The sequence below is a fragment of the Taeniopygia guttata genome, chromosome 8 (genome assembly GCF_048771995.1).
Source record: "Taeniopygia guttata chromosome 8, bTaeGut7.mat, whole genome shotgun sequence".
Lineage (NCBI taxonomy): Eukaryota > Metazoa > Chordata > Aves > Passeriformes > Estrildidae > Taeniopygia > Taeniopygia guttata.
The window spans coordinates 14,024,294-14,042,530 of record NC_133033.1 but is presented as its reverse complement, the minus strand read 5'-3'; the positions used below and the strand labels follow the sequence as shown (position 1 = coordinate 14,042,530).

Here is an 18,237-nt window from a genome sequence, read left to right as displayed (position 1 = left end):
CTAACTTCTGGCTGTGGTTGCACCTCAATCAGTGCATCACTCTGGAGACCAGAGAGAGAGGAGTGTTAATATTCTCTGTTGCTGCAAGTCTGCCTGGGGTTAACAATCCTTCAGAACAATAAGGCTCCAGCAGTACCATACTTAGAAGCATAACAGAAATAGAACAGAAAAAAAATTGGGACTGTTTATAATTCAGCTATACAGCTGTGCCGTATCATAGACATTACATTAAGGCAGAGTAAATTAATCTTAACAAGTAATTCTACCCCAGGAGATAACTTACTCTATTTGCCTTCTTATTTATTAGGTAAATATGATAAAGCACTTACAGCTGTGTATGAAGAGAAAGTAGTTCAAAGAAAACTTGACCTTTTAGCTGCCAGTGAATGTGCCAACTTAAGGCAAAACAGTAGTTTATGTGCAGGTAATAAAAACTCAAGTGTTGCTCTGAGGCTGAACAAACATTTTTAAAATTTTAATGGGGAAAACCCTGCTCAGAGACCTCACCCAGTCACTGAGCAGCATTTTTAGATGATAGCTTTATGAACGTCCTGTAAGGGGGTTTTATGAATTCTTTCCCCATCCCTTCCACTTCTTTGGGTACACAGACCTCTTATCAATGTGGTACTTACAGAAGAGATGCCTGTAGGAGTTTGCATATTGTTTTTGTAACTTTAGCAACATGCCTATTTTATGCAAAATGCTAATGAAATAAAATACCATGGATTCCATGGACTGCATCCTGCCTTCTCCATGTTCTCTGGATAGGAGAACCTTTTTGGAAAACTATCCCCATACTGTCAGGGAACAGCATACTGTAAGTTAGGAATAAGTTTCAAATAGTTATCTCTTACCTGATTAACTGAAGATGTGTGGGTTAACAGAAAAAAATAAAATGGAACTGTAAAACTAGAAATACTTTATTTTGAAAATTTCTTTAACCAACATATTTCCTGTCTTTGATGTTGTGAAGCATAATCTGTTTCTAGACCACAGCAGCACTTCTGGCAGATCCTTAGTGATTGCTAAATCATAAGTTGCTAAAACATGGTCATAGTTTTTCCTGCTAAACTGGAAAAAGTCACTGTCCTTGTCACGTTGGCTACAAATAGGAAGAGAGAGGCACATCGTACTTGGATCAGCTGCTGTAGGAATTTTTATTTGCTGCTTGTCTTTCTGCAGACAGATACTGTTCAGTATCATTATCATTAGTAGTCCAAGATCATCCATAGCTCAAAGCAGCTGCTGTATTCTTGGTCACTTACAAGTGGAATCTTCTTCTACTTGTGTCCATTTCTCGACGCTGAAATTTAAAAGGAAAGTTGTTTACCAGCAAGGTCTTGCAACAGGATGAAACACAAACAAGGATGACCACTCCATTTTATAGCAGGGCAAACAGTGAAATGTAGTTATTGCAGAGTTGCAAGTAAGTAGTTATGGTATATTGACATTCATTGTCCTTGCTATTTTTATTTTTTACTTGAAATACAGCAAGATATTTCTGCATTGCATGATTCTCAAAATATACTTCTAAATACTTAAGTTAAATATTTCCACTACATTTATGCCATTTTCCTAGGGTAATAGTTTTGGTTACATTTCATGTCAGATTTAGCCTCCCCAGGCATGACTATTATCATTACTAAGATATACCTTATGAATCCACTCATATTCTCCATATTTGGAATCAAAGGTTCCTTTTTGAAGTGACCTCAGCTTCAATGTAAAACGAGGCCCAAGTTCTTGAATTCCCACTTTCTTTTCACTCTTGAAGATATATCTTGGGGAAGAAAATAATTAAAATTAGGAATTCAGTTACAAGAGTATTCTCTCTCACTGGTAAATGAGTATTGTGGAAAATGTCACCTGTGGAATCTGAAGAAGATGTAGTCTCTCTGGTTGTGAAATGTGGCTACTTGTCTTCCAATGAACTGAGGATCATGTGGGAAGAGAGCAGCAAACATGCGGCCGATGGAATGGCCGAGCCGTGTTGTGAAATTATTCAGGATCACTTCAGGGACGTGTTCCGTGGGCTCCTTCCCTTTTCGCTGAAATTGAAGTAATAAGAATGCAAAGAACAGATTGAATGCAAAAAGATGTTAATGTATTGCCAAAGGAAAGGTTTGAAATAGGAAGACAGGGCCAAAAACATGTCCTAATCATTCTTTCAAACACAACCTAAGTTCATAAACAAGTAAAGCAGCAGCTGGTAACATTAGGATCTGTGGTTCAACAATATAAATTCAATGAAAAAGCACAAATAATTTTATGTTTTCTCCTGCACCATTTTTTACTCTTATCAGAACATGCTGTAGCAGATAATGCACTTTACCTGTCATAGAAGTATTTCCTCTGTACTCATACCAACTAGGGATATGAGAGCATATGGGCTTCTTCTTTAATAAAAACTAATAAAAGATTACTTACTTCAAAGAAGAAAACCCATTTTACTGCAAATTACTTAGGGCTAAGTAGCAATACTAAGAAGAAGTGACAGGGCTATAGGAAGAAGAACTAGGTTTTATTCAAGACAAACTACATCTAATGAAACCTTTTACACTGCTGATTTTATATACCCTACTGTGTGTATGCTAGACATGGGGTACTTCCTACTGTTGTAGGAGACCATCTCCCATTTAATGACATGACTTTAAAAATACTTGTCAGATTATAAAATACTTGGCAGCTAAAGAAATACAGGAAATAAGCTTGAAAATGGAAATATGCTGCTTATGAAGTACAATATACTAGTCCTTAGCCTTCTGTTAGCTTACCAAAAAAACACATTTACAAGGTCAAGCTGAATCATAACAAAATGCAGTTTTGACAGTTGAAGTAGGCTGGATGTATTTATCATTAACCAACAGATAACACATTTTTCAAATGTTTTTGAGTCTCACCTTTATTTCTTTACGCAAACGCACACTACTCATTCTAAAATGGGCAGTTGGACCATCAGGCAGGTGACTTAAAACAAGACCATCTGTGCACCAAGTTAAAAAAAAGGCTGGTAAAATCGAGGAACATTCAATGCAAAATGCAGTATTATATTAGAGGTTTAGATCCACAATCTATGCCCAAGTTTTTGTTGTATGTTCAAACACACATTCCCAAAGTAGTTAACTAGCTCTCTGAAGGATATCCATTACATGCTAACAAGGGTTATCCTCTATTGCTTTCTCATCTAACAAATTCGTAATGTTTTATCTAGCCAGAAAAAAAATAGATCTTCCTTGTCAGAAAAACTTGTTAATTAATCAAACTCTTAAATTTACTGAAATTATAACAGCGCTTATCCATGTATTACAAATAAAAAAATGCTAACATATCTGCACACTTTCTTCAATAATTCCAAGTTCCATTAGCCATCAGACACTCAAGTTGGCACAATGATTTTTAGCTCTGTAATTTGCACTGTGAAGAGAAAGAAAACAGAATAAAGTAGATCTCTGATGCACACAACAGAATTGGTTTTTTTTTCCCTGATAAATACACAAAAGGATACTTGGTATTTTGCGATCTTCATTAATGACAATTAAATCTGTGAAGTCCCTTGCAATACACTGAGGAATGATTCTTTTCAAAGCCAGTCCTCTTCGATAGTAGACATGTGAGTTGGGTATAACAGTGGCCAGCTGCTCACAGAATCTCACTGTTCTCTGCAAAACAGGGGAGTTAAATTGCAGCATGCAGAACTCAGCACTGAATTCAGCTGTTAGGAGAACAGAGGGTTGGTCATTCCAAATACACTCCCTGAGCATATATTACTTCCAGTATCTTCATAAAGATTTGAAGATAAGCTATTAAATCACTTTATTAAATTACTTCGTTCAGTTAGTGCAAAAACACTTATTTGCAATAAAGACTGCAGCACACCAGAGAGTTTTTTAAGGACATTTTTTCCCCTTCCTCCATCACAGAAAAACAGGAAAATGCAAAAAGCATACTCTCCACGCTCATTATTTATAAAGCACACTGGTTTACAAAAAGTTCACAGCATCTCAAAATACAACATAACTGTTTCTTCATGTACTCATGTCTGAGTTTTCAGATAAACTGCTTGAGGTGTACTTTATTTTTAAGGCAATTTCTTTTATGGTTTTCAAAAATGTCAGTAATCTCTTCAGTCGGGCAGTGCTGATCACTTCAATACAAGAACATGTGCACAGAGTTTGGTTTTTTTTATGCAGGAAACTCGGTGCTAGAGAAACCAATGGATTACATATACATACAAAGATATTGTTGGGCACTAAATAAAATGACAGAAAAATCCATGTGAATGCTATTATTTTCAGTTTGAATGTAACAATCACAGGATGAAAACCCTGGTATCTTAAAACCATTTGGTTTCCAAGTAAAACATACATACCCCACGAGGTCGGTCTGATGTGGTAATAAGAATTTTGGGAACAGTCTGCCTATTGAAGTATGGTGCAAATTCATCAGTTGCTTCATCAAAAGCAACCTGAAAGAACAGAAGTTTTGTTAAATCTACCATGTACGAAATATCTGAGGAACAAGTGTTCAATCTGATCTAAATTTTAGTTCACAAGCTCTGTTCTGTAATTATTCATCCGAAGGCATGTGGTTTTCATGTTTTTAAGAATCTAGTGTGATGAACACGGGCAACTTTTACTACCAGTATCAGTGTTGCAAAAAGCAATTATTTAATAAAGATAATGAAAGAATGACATCACCTCTTAGTAAACCCATCATTTGTAAAAAATAATTCATCAACAGATTAACAGGAAAGTATTCAGTTTCATCAATCAGTTTATGTCCCTTGTTAGAAAAAAAAATATTAACTTATTAGCACATGCAGTTACCTCTTCATCATTGGGATCTACAGTGGTTTCATCATACACTCGCTGATTTTCAATAGTCTTTGGTATGGCTTTTGGAGGTGCCTAAAATACATAAAGTTTATTAACATTATATATCTATGTCATTATTAAATGTATTGCAAATACCACATTCATACTACCACAATATTGTTTGTATTTCTATGCAGAACTGCAAGTATTATTAATTTGATGCCACTTTAAAAAAAAAAAAAAGTTACGTAACTTTGATTAAAATATGCACAGGTACTGGGACACCAGAGAGCATCAGATGGAGAGAAGCACCACTGGAACAATGTCACTTTTCAAAACAAAACAAAAAAACAGGGGAACTTTCTTTCTATTTTTATTTCTTCTTTGGAAGAAAAGGATTCTGCTTGTAACTGCAACACACTTTAACCTTGATATCTAGAATTGAATGACTAATAGCCTACCCTACTCTTGTGAGACTACTGTGATACAGGAACTCACATCTAACTATCTTCAATCAGTCCAGGGAAGGAAGCAAAACCTTTGTTCATGGCTAAGCTTGGAATCCAGCAGATAGCTGGCCTGGGCATGGTTTGGTCAGCTCTGATTGTTTTAATCTACACAAAAATTAATATTGGAGTATAATTCCTAATGATATCAACATAAATGCTCCAGCAATCACATCAGAGACAACTCTTCAAGAGTGGTTTTATGTCATTAAGTTAAAACTCGTCCTGCCTGCTTATAGCATCATTTAATACAGGGGCAACAAGGTTTCTGAAGTCTGCTGTTTGATACCTCTGCTAGACAACAATATCTCTGAAGGCTACCACAGCCAGTGAGGACAGAGAGCATACAATCATAGAATGGTTTGGCTGGAAGGGACCTTTAAAGGCCATCTATTCCGGTGCAGTGAGCAGGGACATCTCTGACCAGACCAGGTTGCTCTGAGCCCCTACAACCTGGCCTTGAACGTTTCCAGGGACAGGGCATCCACTCCACACGCTGTGGCAGTGGTTTATCACCCTCACTGTATTCACTGCCCCGCTTCCCCGCAGTCTGTGGAGAAGCCCTTTGGCTCACGAAGCAGAGGAGCCGCAGCCCGGGCAGGCTGCAGGACCCTCGCCCTGACGAGCAGCGGCGGGGAAGGAGCGGCCACACCGCCACAGCGGCTCCTGCGGCCGGAACCCTTACTTTGTCTCCGAGAGCCTCTCGCTCCTTCCTCCGCTTCTTCTTGAGGGCCAACTTCTCCTGCGGGCAGAGGAACAGCGCTCCGTTAGCCAGACCCGCCAGACCCGGGCCTCCCCCGCCCCCCGGCAACAGCCCGCCCCACCTTCCTCTGCTGCTGCTTCCAGCGAAGGAACATGAAGTGCCGACGCTGCTTGTTCTTGATCTCGGACACGCTGAAGGTGGGCGGGAAGAGCACCCGCTCCGGGGCGGGCGGGCCGGCGCCATCCCCGGTCCCGGCGCCGCTGCCCTGACCCGCCATGGCGCTGCTGGGGCGGGGCCGACCCCTCACCCTCGGCCTGTGCCCCGCCGGGCGGGGCGGCGCATGCGCGGCACGGGGCTCGCTGAGGGCGGGTTCGCTGAGGGCGGGTTCGCCGAGGGCGGGTTCGCTGAGGGCGGGGATGCTGCGCGCACAGTCACAGAGTGTTCCGAGTTGGAGGGGACCCGAGAGCGGCATCAGTGCAGCTCTTCGGGGCCCCAGGAGTCACACCATGTGCCAGACAGCATTGTCCGAACGCTTCTTGAACCTCGCAGGCTGATGCTGTAGCCACTACTCTGGGGAGCAGTTCCAGTGCCCAAACACCCTCTGGGTGAGGACTTCTCCTGATACCCAACCTAAACCTGCCCTGTCGCAGCTTCAGGCCATGCCCTGGCTCCTGTCACTGTCACTGAGCAGAGATCAGTGCCTGCCGCTCCTCCTCCCCTCTCGAGGAAGTTGTGACTGCAGTGAGCTCTGCCCTCAGTCTCCTCCAGCCTGAACAGACCCGGTGCCCTCAGCTGCTCTCACAGCTTCCCCTCAAGGCCCTTCACCATCTTTGTTGCCCTCCTCTGGACACTCTCTTAATAGTTTAATGTCCTTCTTACACTGCGGTGCCCAAAACTGCACACAATACTCAAGAGCACAGAGCACAGTCACTTCTCTCGACCCACTACCAGGGCTCATTGCTCAGCAGACAGTGAACCTGGAGATAAAATCAGTGTCTTTCATAGGGATTATTTCTGCAGTGTTTTTTATAAACTGAGTTAGCTGTCAAAGTGGAAAGCTTAGAGCAAACATGACACATTGATGGGTTTACATTAAAGCAGGTAATATCATGGCCCAGCCTGCCTGCCCGTGTGCACACTTTCAAATTCAGACCTTTGCTTACAGTGACTTAAGTGTTGGGGAGCACCTGTTTATTAGGAACCATAGGGGGTTTGATGATAATGCTCCCAAAAGTTATTTTTATTCCATTCAACTCTTTTAAAACTTGACTTTAAAATGAAACTCAGGAACTCCTGCTGCAAATTAGAGATCAAATTTACAAAAAGCCAGAAATTAGATTTTCTATTCCTGAGCTGGTTTTCATGCTTAGAGGTGAGCAAATGTTTCTTCACAGCAAAGACTACATGTGTTTTATAGAAATTGAGTAGTCAGGGATCTGGGGAGACATGGTATAAATTTGAGACATTTTTAATGTCACACTGCAAAATTCTGATCCTCCGTGGGACTGCTTAGTTCCATCTGTCCCAAGCATTTTTTCAAAGCTTGATGTCTCCTAATTTTCTGTACAAGTACTATTTGTCCTTATGATGTTTCTCTCACTAGAAAAGGGAAAAGGAAATCTGTTAACATAAACATAGGAAGCTAATGAAAAAAATACCTAGAAATAACCAGAATAGTAGAGAATGTCTTAAGCCTTGTTCTGTCTTATAAACAAAATTAGTTCTGCAACTCAACTTGCTTCACTGAGATTACTTCTGCTTAACACAGAAATGAAAGATCAAAGGCCTCATTATGCACAATCCCATATATTTCTGGCCTTGCTCCCATTTTTGTCAAGACAAAATATTTCAGCTATCCCTACTGCCTTAAGGATAAGTAGTTTCCATGGTAATTGAGGTTTAGAGGATTTTGTTGAGAATATGTTAACCAAGGAGTGCTGTAACTTTATCTCTCTAGCTGATGCAGATGTCAGAGATTGCAAGGTTGTTTCTTAAAGTCATTAGCAGAGATTTTCATCACTGCTATTAGCAGAGCATACAGGGAGTTGTGCTGTTTGTAGTTCCAATTTGCAATGCTGTTTTTGTTGGGATCACTGAGTGCATACATTAGGAAAAAACACATTATCTTTCTCCCTCCTAGCAAGAGGAATGACAACCTCCTAATATTATTCAAATACCTTTCTTCCAAGGACTCGGAGGAACAACATAATGATACACAATAATACAAGAACTTCCTAGGGCAGGGGAGGGACGACAACAAGACACCAGAAACACACTGAGCATTTGGTAGAGATCACTGACAAGGTACAATTATAACTTCAATAGAAGGCCCAACTAATAAATGCGTGCATAGTATTACTTTAATGTTTTCATGGAAGTTCCAAGGTATTTTTCTTGTTTTACCTATGAACTTGGTTCTATGCAAATAATTTTTTACCAGAATACTCCTATTTTACAACTTAAGTAGCATTCTCAAGAAACCATCTTTTGGAAGAAGCTGCTTGGTTAAAAACAAAACAACTGGGAAAAAAACCCACCAAAACACAAACAACCCTCCACCCACCCACCCTAAACCCCTCAACAAGCAAGTTCTCTAGTGAATAGTGATGAATGAAGACATTCCTTCCATGTCAGCACTTAGAAATTTTGGAGGAAAACTTTCTGTAAATTAACCCAGCTCAGTAGTGAAGCATCATTTTGAATTGTATCAATAGAGCACTGTTTTGGTTTTTTCTGTTCTTTCATTTCAAACAATTGAAAAAACACTTTATGATTAAGTCAAAAGGACAAAAATTCATCTGAGGAAAGGAAATGAAGTATGAAAATATAGAAAGAGGTGAGAAAAGGATAAGGTACCTCTGGATTCAATAATTCAGAGAACTGTTTTGGAGGTTTGAGGTTTTCATCTTTTTCCTTTTTGTTGGTTATTTTTTGTTATTTTTTGATGTGTTTTTTGTTGTTGTTGTTGTTTTTAGTATTGTTAGTGTGGGTTTTGTTTGTTTGTTTTTATGTAATAACCAGCATTTTGCTATTTTCCTGTTTTGCTATTTTTTAAATTTCATTACCTGAAGGTTGAGAGCACTTGTCCCTTCCCTTCACAGTGCTGTGTAGATAATGAAGTGGTACCCCAAAGGTCTGGTTTTCTAATCCTGTAAACACCTCAGCCATGAGACTGCAGAGCAGTTGTACAGCTTTGATCACATCAGAACCCTTAGCAGGCTCCTGATGCTCACAGCTTCTCTCTGGTAGATGTTCCCAGGGGCTGCTGAACACCATGGAATGTGTAGCAAAGTCAGTGATAGTGGTTTTGCTTAACTGGTATTTGAAGAGTTGGAGAAGGATACAGAAGACAGGACTTTCCAGCCTCTGGAGATTATCATCTCACCTGACAATGGAACAGTGAAACCACAAGCCTGCAGGTTTTTCTGATGTGAGAACTGTCTTCATTCTTCCAACTGAAGCTACTGCTGTGTGTTGAATAAGATCTATAAAATTATAAATCAAGTAGCTAGGCTGGGCACTCTCCTCCTGAAGGGAAACAAGATCTGACTACTGGCCAGGTCTCCATATTCTCTTTGTAGTTTACTTTAAAAGTTACACAGCAAAAAACAAGTTATAGAGAATGGATTGTACCATTCTCTATACCACAGCTTTAGTTTCTCTGTGTATGCTTTCATCTCTGGGCTGAAGGGTCTAGTTCCTTCTCACTCCTGGCCTGATGCTGGGCTTTTTGCACGGTGAAAAATTGACAATGTGGCCTCACCAGGGTGGAATAGTCAGAGTGGTGGGAGATGCTCCTATGGCAGGAGAATCTGTCTTTGAGCCAATTCTCTTCAGCTGAGGAAAGAGTTGGGCATGGGCCCACCACAATATGCTGTCCTATGAAAGATGGACATGCATACCATCATTTGCTGAGAGAAAGCCTGCAGTTGTGTTTTGTGGAGAGCCTGAGCCAGTGGTGCTTGGTATGTATTATTGTACCAAGCCTTCTGGCCCCCCCACTGTAGAATAGTCTCTTGTTTACCCAGCTAGGTATAAGCACAAAATAAACACTGAACTGCTTAGCTCTTTCCACATAGTGCCCAGACTCAGGCATACCTAGAGCTGTTTCTCCAAGGGTGCATTTCATTAAATTACCAGGTGACTATGCAGGAAGTGTGTGGGAAGTTTTTCAGGATCATCTGTTTGAGACTTACAGGCTTACATTCCTTAGTGGATCTTGTCTACACTCTTTTAATTTCAGTGTTTTCAGTCACCCAGGGCAATCTCTCTGATGGATAACATGGGTATCATGCACAATGAAGTTGGGCATTATTTAATATTTCAGGATGAACACTAGCTCTTACTATATGCTCTCAATGACCTGTCCTCATCCCATAACACAACACCAAAAAAAAATTATTTTTTGTGTGCTTTTCTGGGTTGCTTTTCTTTACAGTACCTGAGCACTGCTCTTCCTCCTCTGTTGAGCCAGTCTTCACATCAAAGGTTAGCCCTTGGTAAAGCCACATTGCACCATCTGTTCTCAGTCACCTTTGTGTCCCTCAAGTGCTAGGAAATGTGTTCCAGCAGTATTTGCTGCAGGCTCATGCTGGGACAGAGCTCCCTGGCTCTCCCCTCCTGCTCTTCTTGAAGCTGCAGCAGCTCATAGTGCAACCTTCTTGCTGAAACACTGTGCAAGGAGTAGTGATGTTTCAAGTGGTCTGTGTCAAACGGCTCAGAGCGTGTGTGTGGTTATGTGCATGTGAGAAAGAAAAAGAAGCAAAGCTTTTGAAAGCCTGACTGAGCAAGATTTACATAATCTAAGGACGAATTAAGCAAAGGAGAGGATTTAAAAAAGAAGACATTTTATAAGGAATTCTTGTAAAAAACCTTGCAAAACTCATTATTTAAAAATTATGGAAATTCCATAGTCTGCTGCATATGGGTGTCCAGTTTTCAACTAATTTGAGTTTTAAAAAAATGACTTTATGTATGGAGTAAACATGTGGTTATAACCAACACTGTAATAATTTCTTCCCACATGATTTATCAAGATGGCATAGCTGGCCATTATCTTAATCTGAACAGATTGGCCTGGCAAGTACTGGGTGTTTGATTTACTACAAGTCTGTCAGCACTTCTGGTTAGTAGATTATAAATATTAGATAATGCATTAATTGTATATAAGCTGAAAAAATTATATAATGGTGGTTGCTAGAGTTTCAAGTGTCTAGTGTAGAAAACTGGAATACTTCCACAAATAGAAATTCTATGGACAATAAAGTTGTATTTTGACACATTTAGACTTTAAAAAAAGTTTATCCAATGGTTACCCATGGCAAAGTACTGAAGAAGCATCTACTGTTTTCAGGCTGGTATTTTGCTGAATTCATTGTGCTGCTTCTGGAGATCCCTACCCCTTTCTAAAGAATTATCCTGTGAAAGGGAAGATAGTCAATGGCAACATTTCATCAACCTTGTGGGTATGTAGAAAAACTTGTGTTTCTTGGGAGGTGTGGCTCTCTTTGCAGAAAGTGATGCTTATATCTTGTTGCTGGTGCAATTACACATAGCTTGGGCTGCCTTAATAAAACACTCCTTCATGTATGGAAAAAGAAGGAGTTTATCCAAGGTTAGAGTATGACTTATTTCTAGGCAGCTGTTTTTCAGAATATGCTACCTTGTGTTTTCATTTGATTTATTAAATTCCTGTTATTTTATATTAAGGCATATTTGTGCAGTATAATTTTTCTGAAATAAATAGAACTTGGTATAATCAATAATATTACTTATTTTTCTACATGCAGTTTTCCCACAGATAGAGAAGAATTTTCTCCTTGTTCAAAATTATTGCAACATCCCTTCCCCTTAAGGACTGCTCTTAACTCCATGGTATCAACACACATTTTATTGAGAACAAGCAAAATATTGCTTAAATATTCCTCTGTTTTAACACATTTCAGTGTCTGGCTATATTACATTTGGCTCTTAGTATATACTTTACTTTTTAAATTGATAAAAATAGTCAGGATAATTTTTTACTTGGCATTATTAATAAGTGAGAAATATTTATAAATAGCTAGTGAGAGATACTAGTTATTTTACAAATTTTAAGATAATCTTGTGTAAGAAACAGAAGTTCTAAAGTGATACATGATAAGAAATTAGTCCACAATGCTCCCAAAATCTTTAGTAAGGTGAGCTAACTTGAACAGTGTGCATTTTAGTATAGTGAAGTGCAGGCTAATAGTGCTAGGAAAGAAAAATGTAATTTAGTTACCTGAGGGAAGGCTGCATCATGAAAAGGAGTGATCTAGAAATGCAGTTAGGGGCACACAGAAATGCCATCCTTGTGAATAATGTGGGAAGCACTGTAGCAATAGGGATTTTGTTGGTGGAACAGTAGGTCTTGGCCTGATCCCGAGACAAAAACTGAGAAACTGGTTAAGCAGAACTATGTGGTTGCTTTGGGATCTAGAAACCCTTTTTACAGAAGAGACTTAGAAAGCTTCATCTTTTTGGCCCATCAATGAATCAGGGAAGAACTAACTCACTTGAAATGACATAAATAAAGAGAATAATCATACAAATCTTCAGTTTAACAGGAAAATATTTTAGAAGATGCAACATTTGAAAACTGAGTCAAGAGATATGTTTTGATTAAAGAACAAAATCAGAACAAACAGAACACACCTTGGATTAACTAAGCCCTGGGAAACAAATTGATACATAGGACTGTGAAGTATTCTTTTTCACATGAAGTCTTTAAACCAAGGTGGTGGATTTTTTTCCCGAAGGACACATCCCTCAATCTAATTATCACCTGTACCAGTCAAAAAGTCAGGCTGGAGACTTGTGATGCTTTCTTCTGGCCTGAAAACCTATGATGCCATGAAACCTCAAAATGAAGTAAAAAACACCCTTTGAAATGTTTTATAAGAATTGTAGAATATCTTCCATAATATTCATATGGTAGGGGGCTAGACACTGCAATGAATGGACTTTTAAAATAATTTTACAGGCTACATTTTATCTATAATTAAGTTGGGGTTTTTTCCTGTTTGTATTGATATATTGTGATGAATAGCCATTAAATTTGCAGTATTTCTTTTATTTAAGCTACCCAGCCCCTTTCCCCTGATAAGATCTTCTTTCTTTATTGGTTTATGAAATCTTTTAAGACTGATATTTAAACATTGTGCATTCACCTCAGGATAACTTTCTGGAAAGCATATTCTGTATTTGGCAGTGATCATAAAAAATGTCAAAAGCAAAATTATTGAAGCTAATAAAAACAAATGCTAGTGCAAGAAGTAGTTCCAAAATGTTAGACAGACTGGTGGGCTAATATGAAGATTTACAAGATTACTTTCTCTTTTACATCATAAATTCTCCGTAACTATTTTTTTCTTATGTGTTGATAAAATATGAGCATGCTTTTGGACATTTAAAAGTGCTAATCACAAAATAACAAAGATAAAAGCAATGTAAGATATTTATCTTGGAACGTATAATCCCATGCTCTTTTTTTCCAGCATGCATATGTAACTCTGATTACTGAAACTCAAGCTGCACATAATTATTGGTAACAGAAAAACAGTGGCGTTTCCCTCCCACACACAAAGCCACACCTTACCCTCCAGGAAATCCAGAGAGCTTCCTAAGAATTATTTCTAGCTGTGGCCTAGATTTCAGCCTCTTTTGTATAATTTTACAGTGGAAGCTTGTCAGAGCCAATCCTGACTGGTGTACAGGGTTTGACTGAACAAAGAAATTAAACTCATAATGAAATTTGGTCTGACATTGGATCTTCTATCACAGGATCTCTTCTGCTTGGTCTGCATGGTTCAACAAGTTTGATGCTTTACCCAACACAGACTGATGCTGGAGACAGTCTCTGTTCTCTGCAGTGGGAGACAGGACAGAATTAAAAGCAGATTTCAGTAAAAGTTACATACAAATTGACAAGAAGAAATGAACTAAAATAATATTTCCTTTGCCTGTATTTCCAAATTGATCACATTTTCCTCCCGTTTGGAAAAATACTTTATTTCCTAGCTTGCATGGAATTATTTACAAAAGAGAAGGCATGGCATGGTTACCTTTGGCAGGAGAGAGTTAGGCTCAGTGGTTCAAACCCCATTTTTTTACTTCACCAGGTGACTTTTAGATACATCTGGAAAGAAATGGCAGCATTCAATCTGATCCCAGGATTGTATCCATCAGCTGACAATGCATCTGGCCATGGCCTCTGTCATTCAGCCTCACATGGAAATGTGCAGTACTGTAGTGACAGTATAGGATTCAGGAGATCTGTCCTGTCCTCGGTCTCCTTCTTCACAAACATTTTGTGCTAACCTCTGATACATACCTTTGAACCTTATTCTTCCACAAAATCACTGTGAAAGCATTTTTGCCTTATACAAATAAAGAAGCAGAATATATATTGCAGAAAGAACAAGGGCCCAGCAAATCTCCTAGGAAGTCCTCTGATGGGAAGCAAAGTCACTGAAAAGGTTTTATCACATCACAATTGCTACTTCCCTTCCATGGTGACCAGAATATGGAAAGTAACTCTTGATTGCCCAGGCAAGTAAATACTGAGACAGGATAAAGAGATTTATACTTCATTTTTATCTGCATGGATGCAAGGAAAGGTGGAATGTTGTTCAGGATCTGTGTCCTAAATTCAAAAGAGTGATGAAAAATTAGAAGGACTTCATGGAATAGCGATAAGACATGATTAAAGGATACTCTCCTTCTAATGTGGGGTTCAGGGAGTTCCACCTATTTAGCTTATCAAAGAGAAAGCTAATGGGGGCCCTTTATGTACCATTCTATGGTGTAAATATTAATTTAAAAATCCATGCATTAGCTCAGGCAGACAAAGATCCAAGACCTGCAATCTTAATTTATAGTTACCCATAATTTACCATTGAGAGGGTTACCAAGAATTATGGTAAATTTTCTCTTGATATTTATATCAAGATATATGTGCCCCCCTTAAGATGATACAATCTAGTTTGGACAGGATGAGTTCAGGAAAATCTGCTTTCCATTAAGCCAGAAGTCAGACTAGAAGATCACACAGGTCATATCAGGCTCTCTAATCTGTTATTAGATAGTTAATATAAATTCAGTTTAGTTGGGTCTGTGTTTCTAATGAACAGTATTTTTAATGGTTCGTGTTTGACTGCAGCCTCACGTAGTCTCAGCTGGTTCTTACTGTATGTGGTGGGACTTTGTCATTCTGCCAGCACCTCCACCTTCTTCCTTAAGTGTTGCATCATTAGTTTATTACGCGGCCTGAAGGGTTGATTCTGTTGATATGATCCCAACCTCAAAATCATTTACAGATGGAGTGATGGCATTGCTGGAGATCCCAACAAAACTGCTCTAGATCCTGCACACCAGTTATTTATCAAGACCAAATTCTGTTGTACATTTTTAAAATCTTAAGTAGAATATACTGCTCAGATGATTGTAGGCTCTTCATACGTCTTTGTTGAGGATATTTAGCACGTCATTCCAGACTTTTTTTTTTTTTTTTAACAACTAAATGTATAATTTTCCAAGTTTTTATCCAGGCTAAGGCTAATATTTAAAAAAAAGTTTTGTTCTCACTTGTTCTTTCAGTCGTATTATGCTTGGTGGCTGGGAACAGCCTGCTGCCCTGACAAGGATTAACCACACCCGTTGAACATGCTGCTGTTTCTCTGGGCACTCCTTCAGTTTTGCATGGAGAGCAGCATGTCCTCAGCGCCTTCTCATCAGGAAGCAGTCCATCCTTTAGGGGACACAAGATTTCCTTTCCTTTGGGCTCAAGATCTTTTATTCTTTCAAGATTGTTGGCAGAAATTAAAAGGGATGCCTTTGCTATTTCAAGTGAAATGTCAGTGCAATGCCCTTACCTACTGGTGAGTTTCTAGTTATTATTCTGCCTTGGGAAGAAGCAGGCACTCCACAACTCTGCAGTTCAAAACTCTTTGAAAAGTGCAGTTCCCTTCCTGTTTGCATTCATAATTTTTTTCCATTTTTCTCATTTCAAAAAGCAAGCTGCAGAAGATAACCCTCTTCACTCTTTTTGTTGTGCCATGTTTTGATGCTAATTTAGCTCCTGCTAACTTCCTGACCCCTCTGGCCTTTAAGTAATTCTTGCTCTTCCAAGAACTTTTAACAGCCACTACCTAAAATGTCAATGCTACTGAATGTTCCAGTGTAGTCTCAACCAGGCTTCCAGCTGCTGTGATTTGGAAAAAACATTGTATATGTCCATTACATATCCACTAGCAGAACACTGTGTGCAGAAACCAAGCCATGTACGGAGGGTGAAAAGCATTTCACCAGGTTTTGAGAAAACCCTTATAACTAAGCCTAGGTAAAGGCTTAGCATGAAGGTGGGATAATATTGTGACTAATAATAGATCAAACTCAGAAAAATTGTTTAGCAGCAGAATGGCTGCAGTGTACTGGAAGGGCACCCACAGAAGGAAGGAAATTAACTGTTTGAGTCTGTTAATATAAAACACTCTTTACCCCTCCACCCATAGGCATACATCTTATCTGTACCACTCCTGCATATCCTAGATCAGATGGGAGAGCCATCATACTTCAGGGAGCTAAGCACTTTTGAATGCTGTTATTTCACAATACCAGAGCTCTGCAGGTATAAATTTCTTTTTATATATAGTGTGTTCATTCATCCATGTACAAGACTTACTGGAACCCTTTTCAGTATTAACCTATCTGGGCCAGGGAACTGTAGGAATCTGAAGTACTCCTTTTGGGAGCATCCAAATCAGGAAAATCAAAGCATAACAGATACAATCCTGTATCAGCAGTGAAAGAAATAGCATGGGTGGTTTTCTTTAAGAACAAAAGCATGTATTCTAATTGAGAATATTGGCTAACTGTCTATGTGTGAAACACTTTAAAGGCTTGTGCCTTTGAATGTATTAGGTTCAATTTCCAAGGCTGTTGAAAATTTGCCAACTGCATAATTTTCATCTGTAATTATGAAAGATTACTGTCAGAAAAAGCTGACTTTCATTTTTGAAGGCAATTCCTGAGAAGATACTGAAAAAACCAGACTCACCCTCAGTGTTTCTGATGAACCTTTCACAGATTCTTCTGACAAAGTAATGCTGGTAAGATAATAGCTTTGCTAGAGAGCTTTTGAAAACTGGTCTCTCAAGCTTAGAAAATCTGTGTGAAGAAAGTAATAGTTATCATTCAAACTTGACGCCAGACTCTAATTAATACTTCAAACACAACACGAAAACAGGATTTTTTTAATCTCCTTGGTACACTGCAGTAGCCACACCTACATCCTTTTAGAGGAAACATATTTCTCTTCTCCTGGATACTTTGCACAAATATGTATTAATTTGTACAGTGCACTCATAAATTTGTTTAGAGTTTGGCTCTTCTAATTTTTACTCTGTTCACCTTATTGTAATACTTTATGTAGTACTACATTTAAATTAAACTGAACTTACTTCGAATGCTGTGAGCTCTTGAAACTTCCCTTGCTTAGGAAAGACACCTTGTTTATGGTAAAAGTGGTAAGGGCCACAAAGCTGCACAGTTTCACTTTGCCTTTACCACACTGGTCTAACTAAGCCCATCAGACCAGTTGTGCTCAACAGTGTTATGTTTAGGAGAGTCACTCAACCCCACAAAGTGCTGGCTTCATATTCCCAGAGAAGATGGGGACCATGAAACACAGATTAGTTTCTTATCTGAAATACAGTGTTTCACCTTTCCTGTACTATCTGTCTAGCTGACAGTCATTTCAGTTGGACCAAGTTAAACCCACAGACTCCATTAACATTATTATATGATTTTCAAAGCAGCCAAACCACATGCTCTGCTCCTCATTTTTTAGACTGGTTATATACGTGCTGGTAGTTAACAACAAAGGCACTGAAAACCAGAGGAATTTAGCATTAAAGACATAATATATTTAATTACAAAAAAGTATTGAAATCCCAAGTTCTCTGTACCTGCAGGGTCCTGAGCAGTGCTCGCTCTTTCAAAAAAACCCAGCTGTATATTTTGACATACAGGTCTGACCTGTAAAAAGCACAGGTTTTGAAATATTCTTATCGTATTCCAGGAGAGGCTTTGGATTCCTTAAGAACATTAATGTATGGAAAATATGCATGACCTTGTATTTTGTAGTCATATTTGTGGCTTTATTAAAGGCTGTCCACATAACTCTTTACACCCA

General features: G+C 38.9%; 1 protein-coding gene across 1 annotated transcript; it reads right to left on the bottom strand.

Moving 5' to 3' along the window:
- Positions 1-902: 902 nt before the first annotated feature.
- On the bottom strand, positions 903-6,356 carry RPF1 (ribosome production factor 1 homolog). The gene is made up of 9 exons (XM_002187213.6): positions 6,145-6,356; positions 6,006-6,062; positions 4,827-4,907; positions 4,370-4,465; positions 3,506-3,659; positions 2,901-2,983; positions 1,867-2,048; positions 1,654-1,780; positions 903-1,303 (listed from the first exon to the last, which is right to left on the bottom strand). The coding sequence occupies exons 1-9, from the start codon at positions 6,298-6,300 to the stop codon at positions 1,262-1,264; spliced, it is 978 nt and encodes a 325-aa protein (XP_002187249.2). The 5' UTR covers positions 6,301-6,356; the 3' UTR covers positions 903-1,261.
- Positions 6,357-18,237: the final 11,881 nt, after the last annotated feature.

Excerpts from the sequence above, each read along its gene's own strand:
- RPF1 (XM_002187213.6), bottom strand. The coding sequence starts at position 6,300 with ATGGCGGGTCAGGGCAGCGGCGCCGGGACCGGGGATGGCGCCGGCCCG. Across the intron at positions 4,908-6,005 it reads GAGAGGCTCTCGGAGACAAA|GCACCTCCAAAAGCCATACC; the intron begins GTAAGGGTTCCG and ends TATGTATTTTAG. Across the intron at positions 3,660-4,369 it reads CATCAGACCGACCTCGTGGG|AGAACAGTGAGATTCTGTGA; the intron begins GTATGTATGTTT and ends CCTGTTTTGCAG.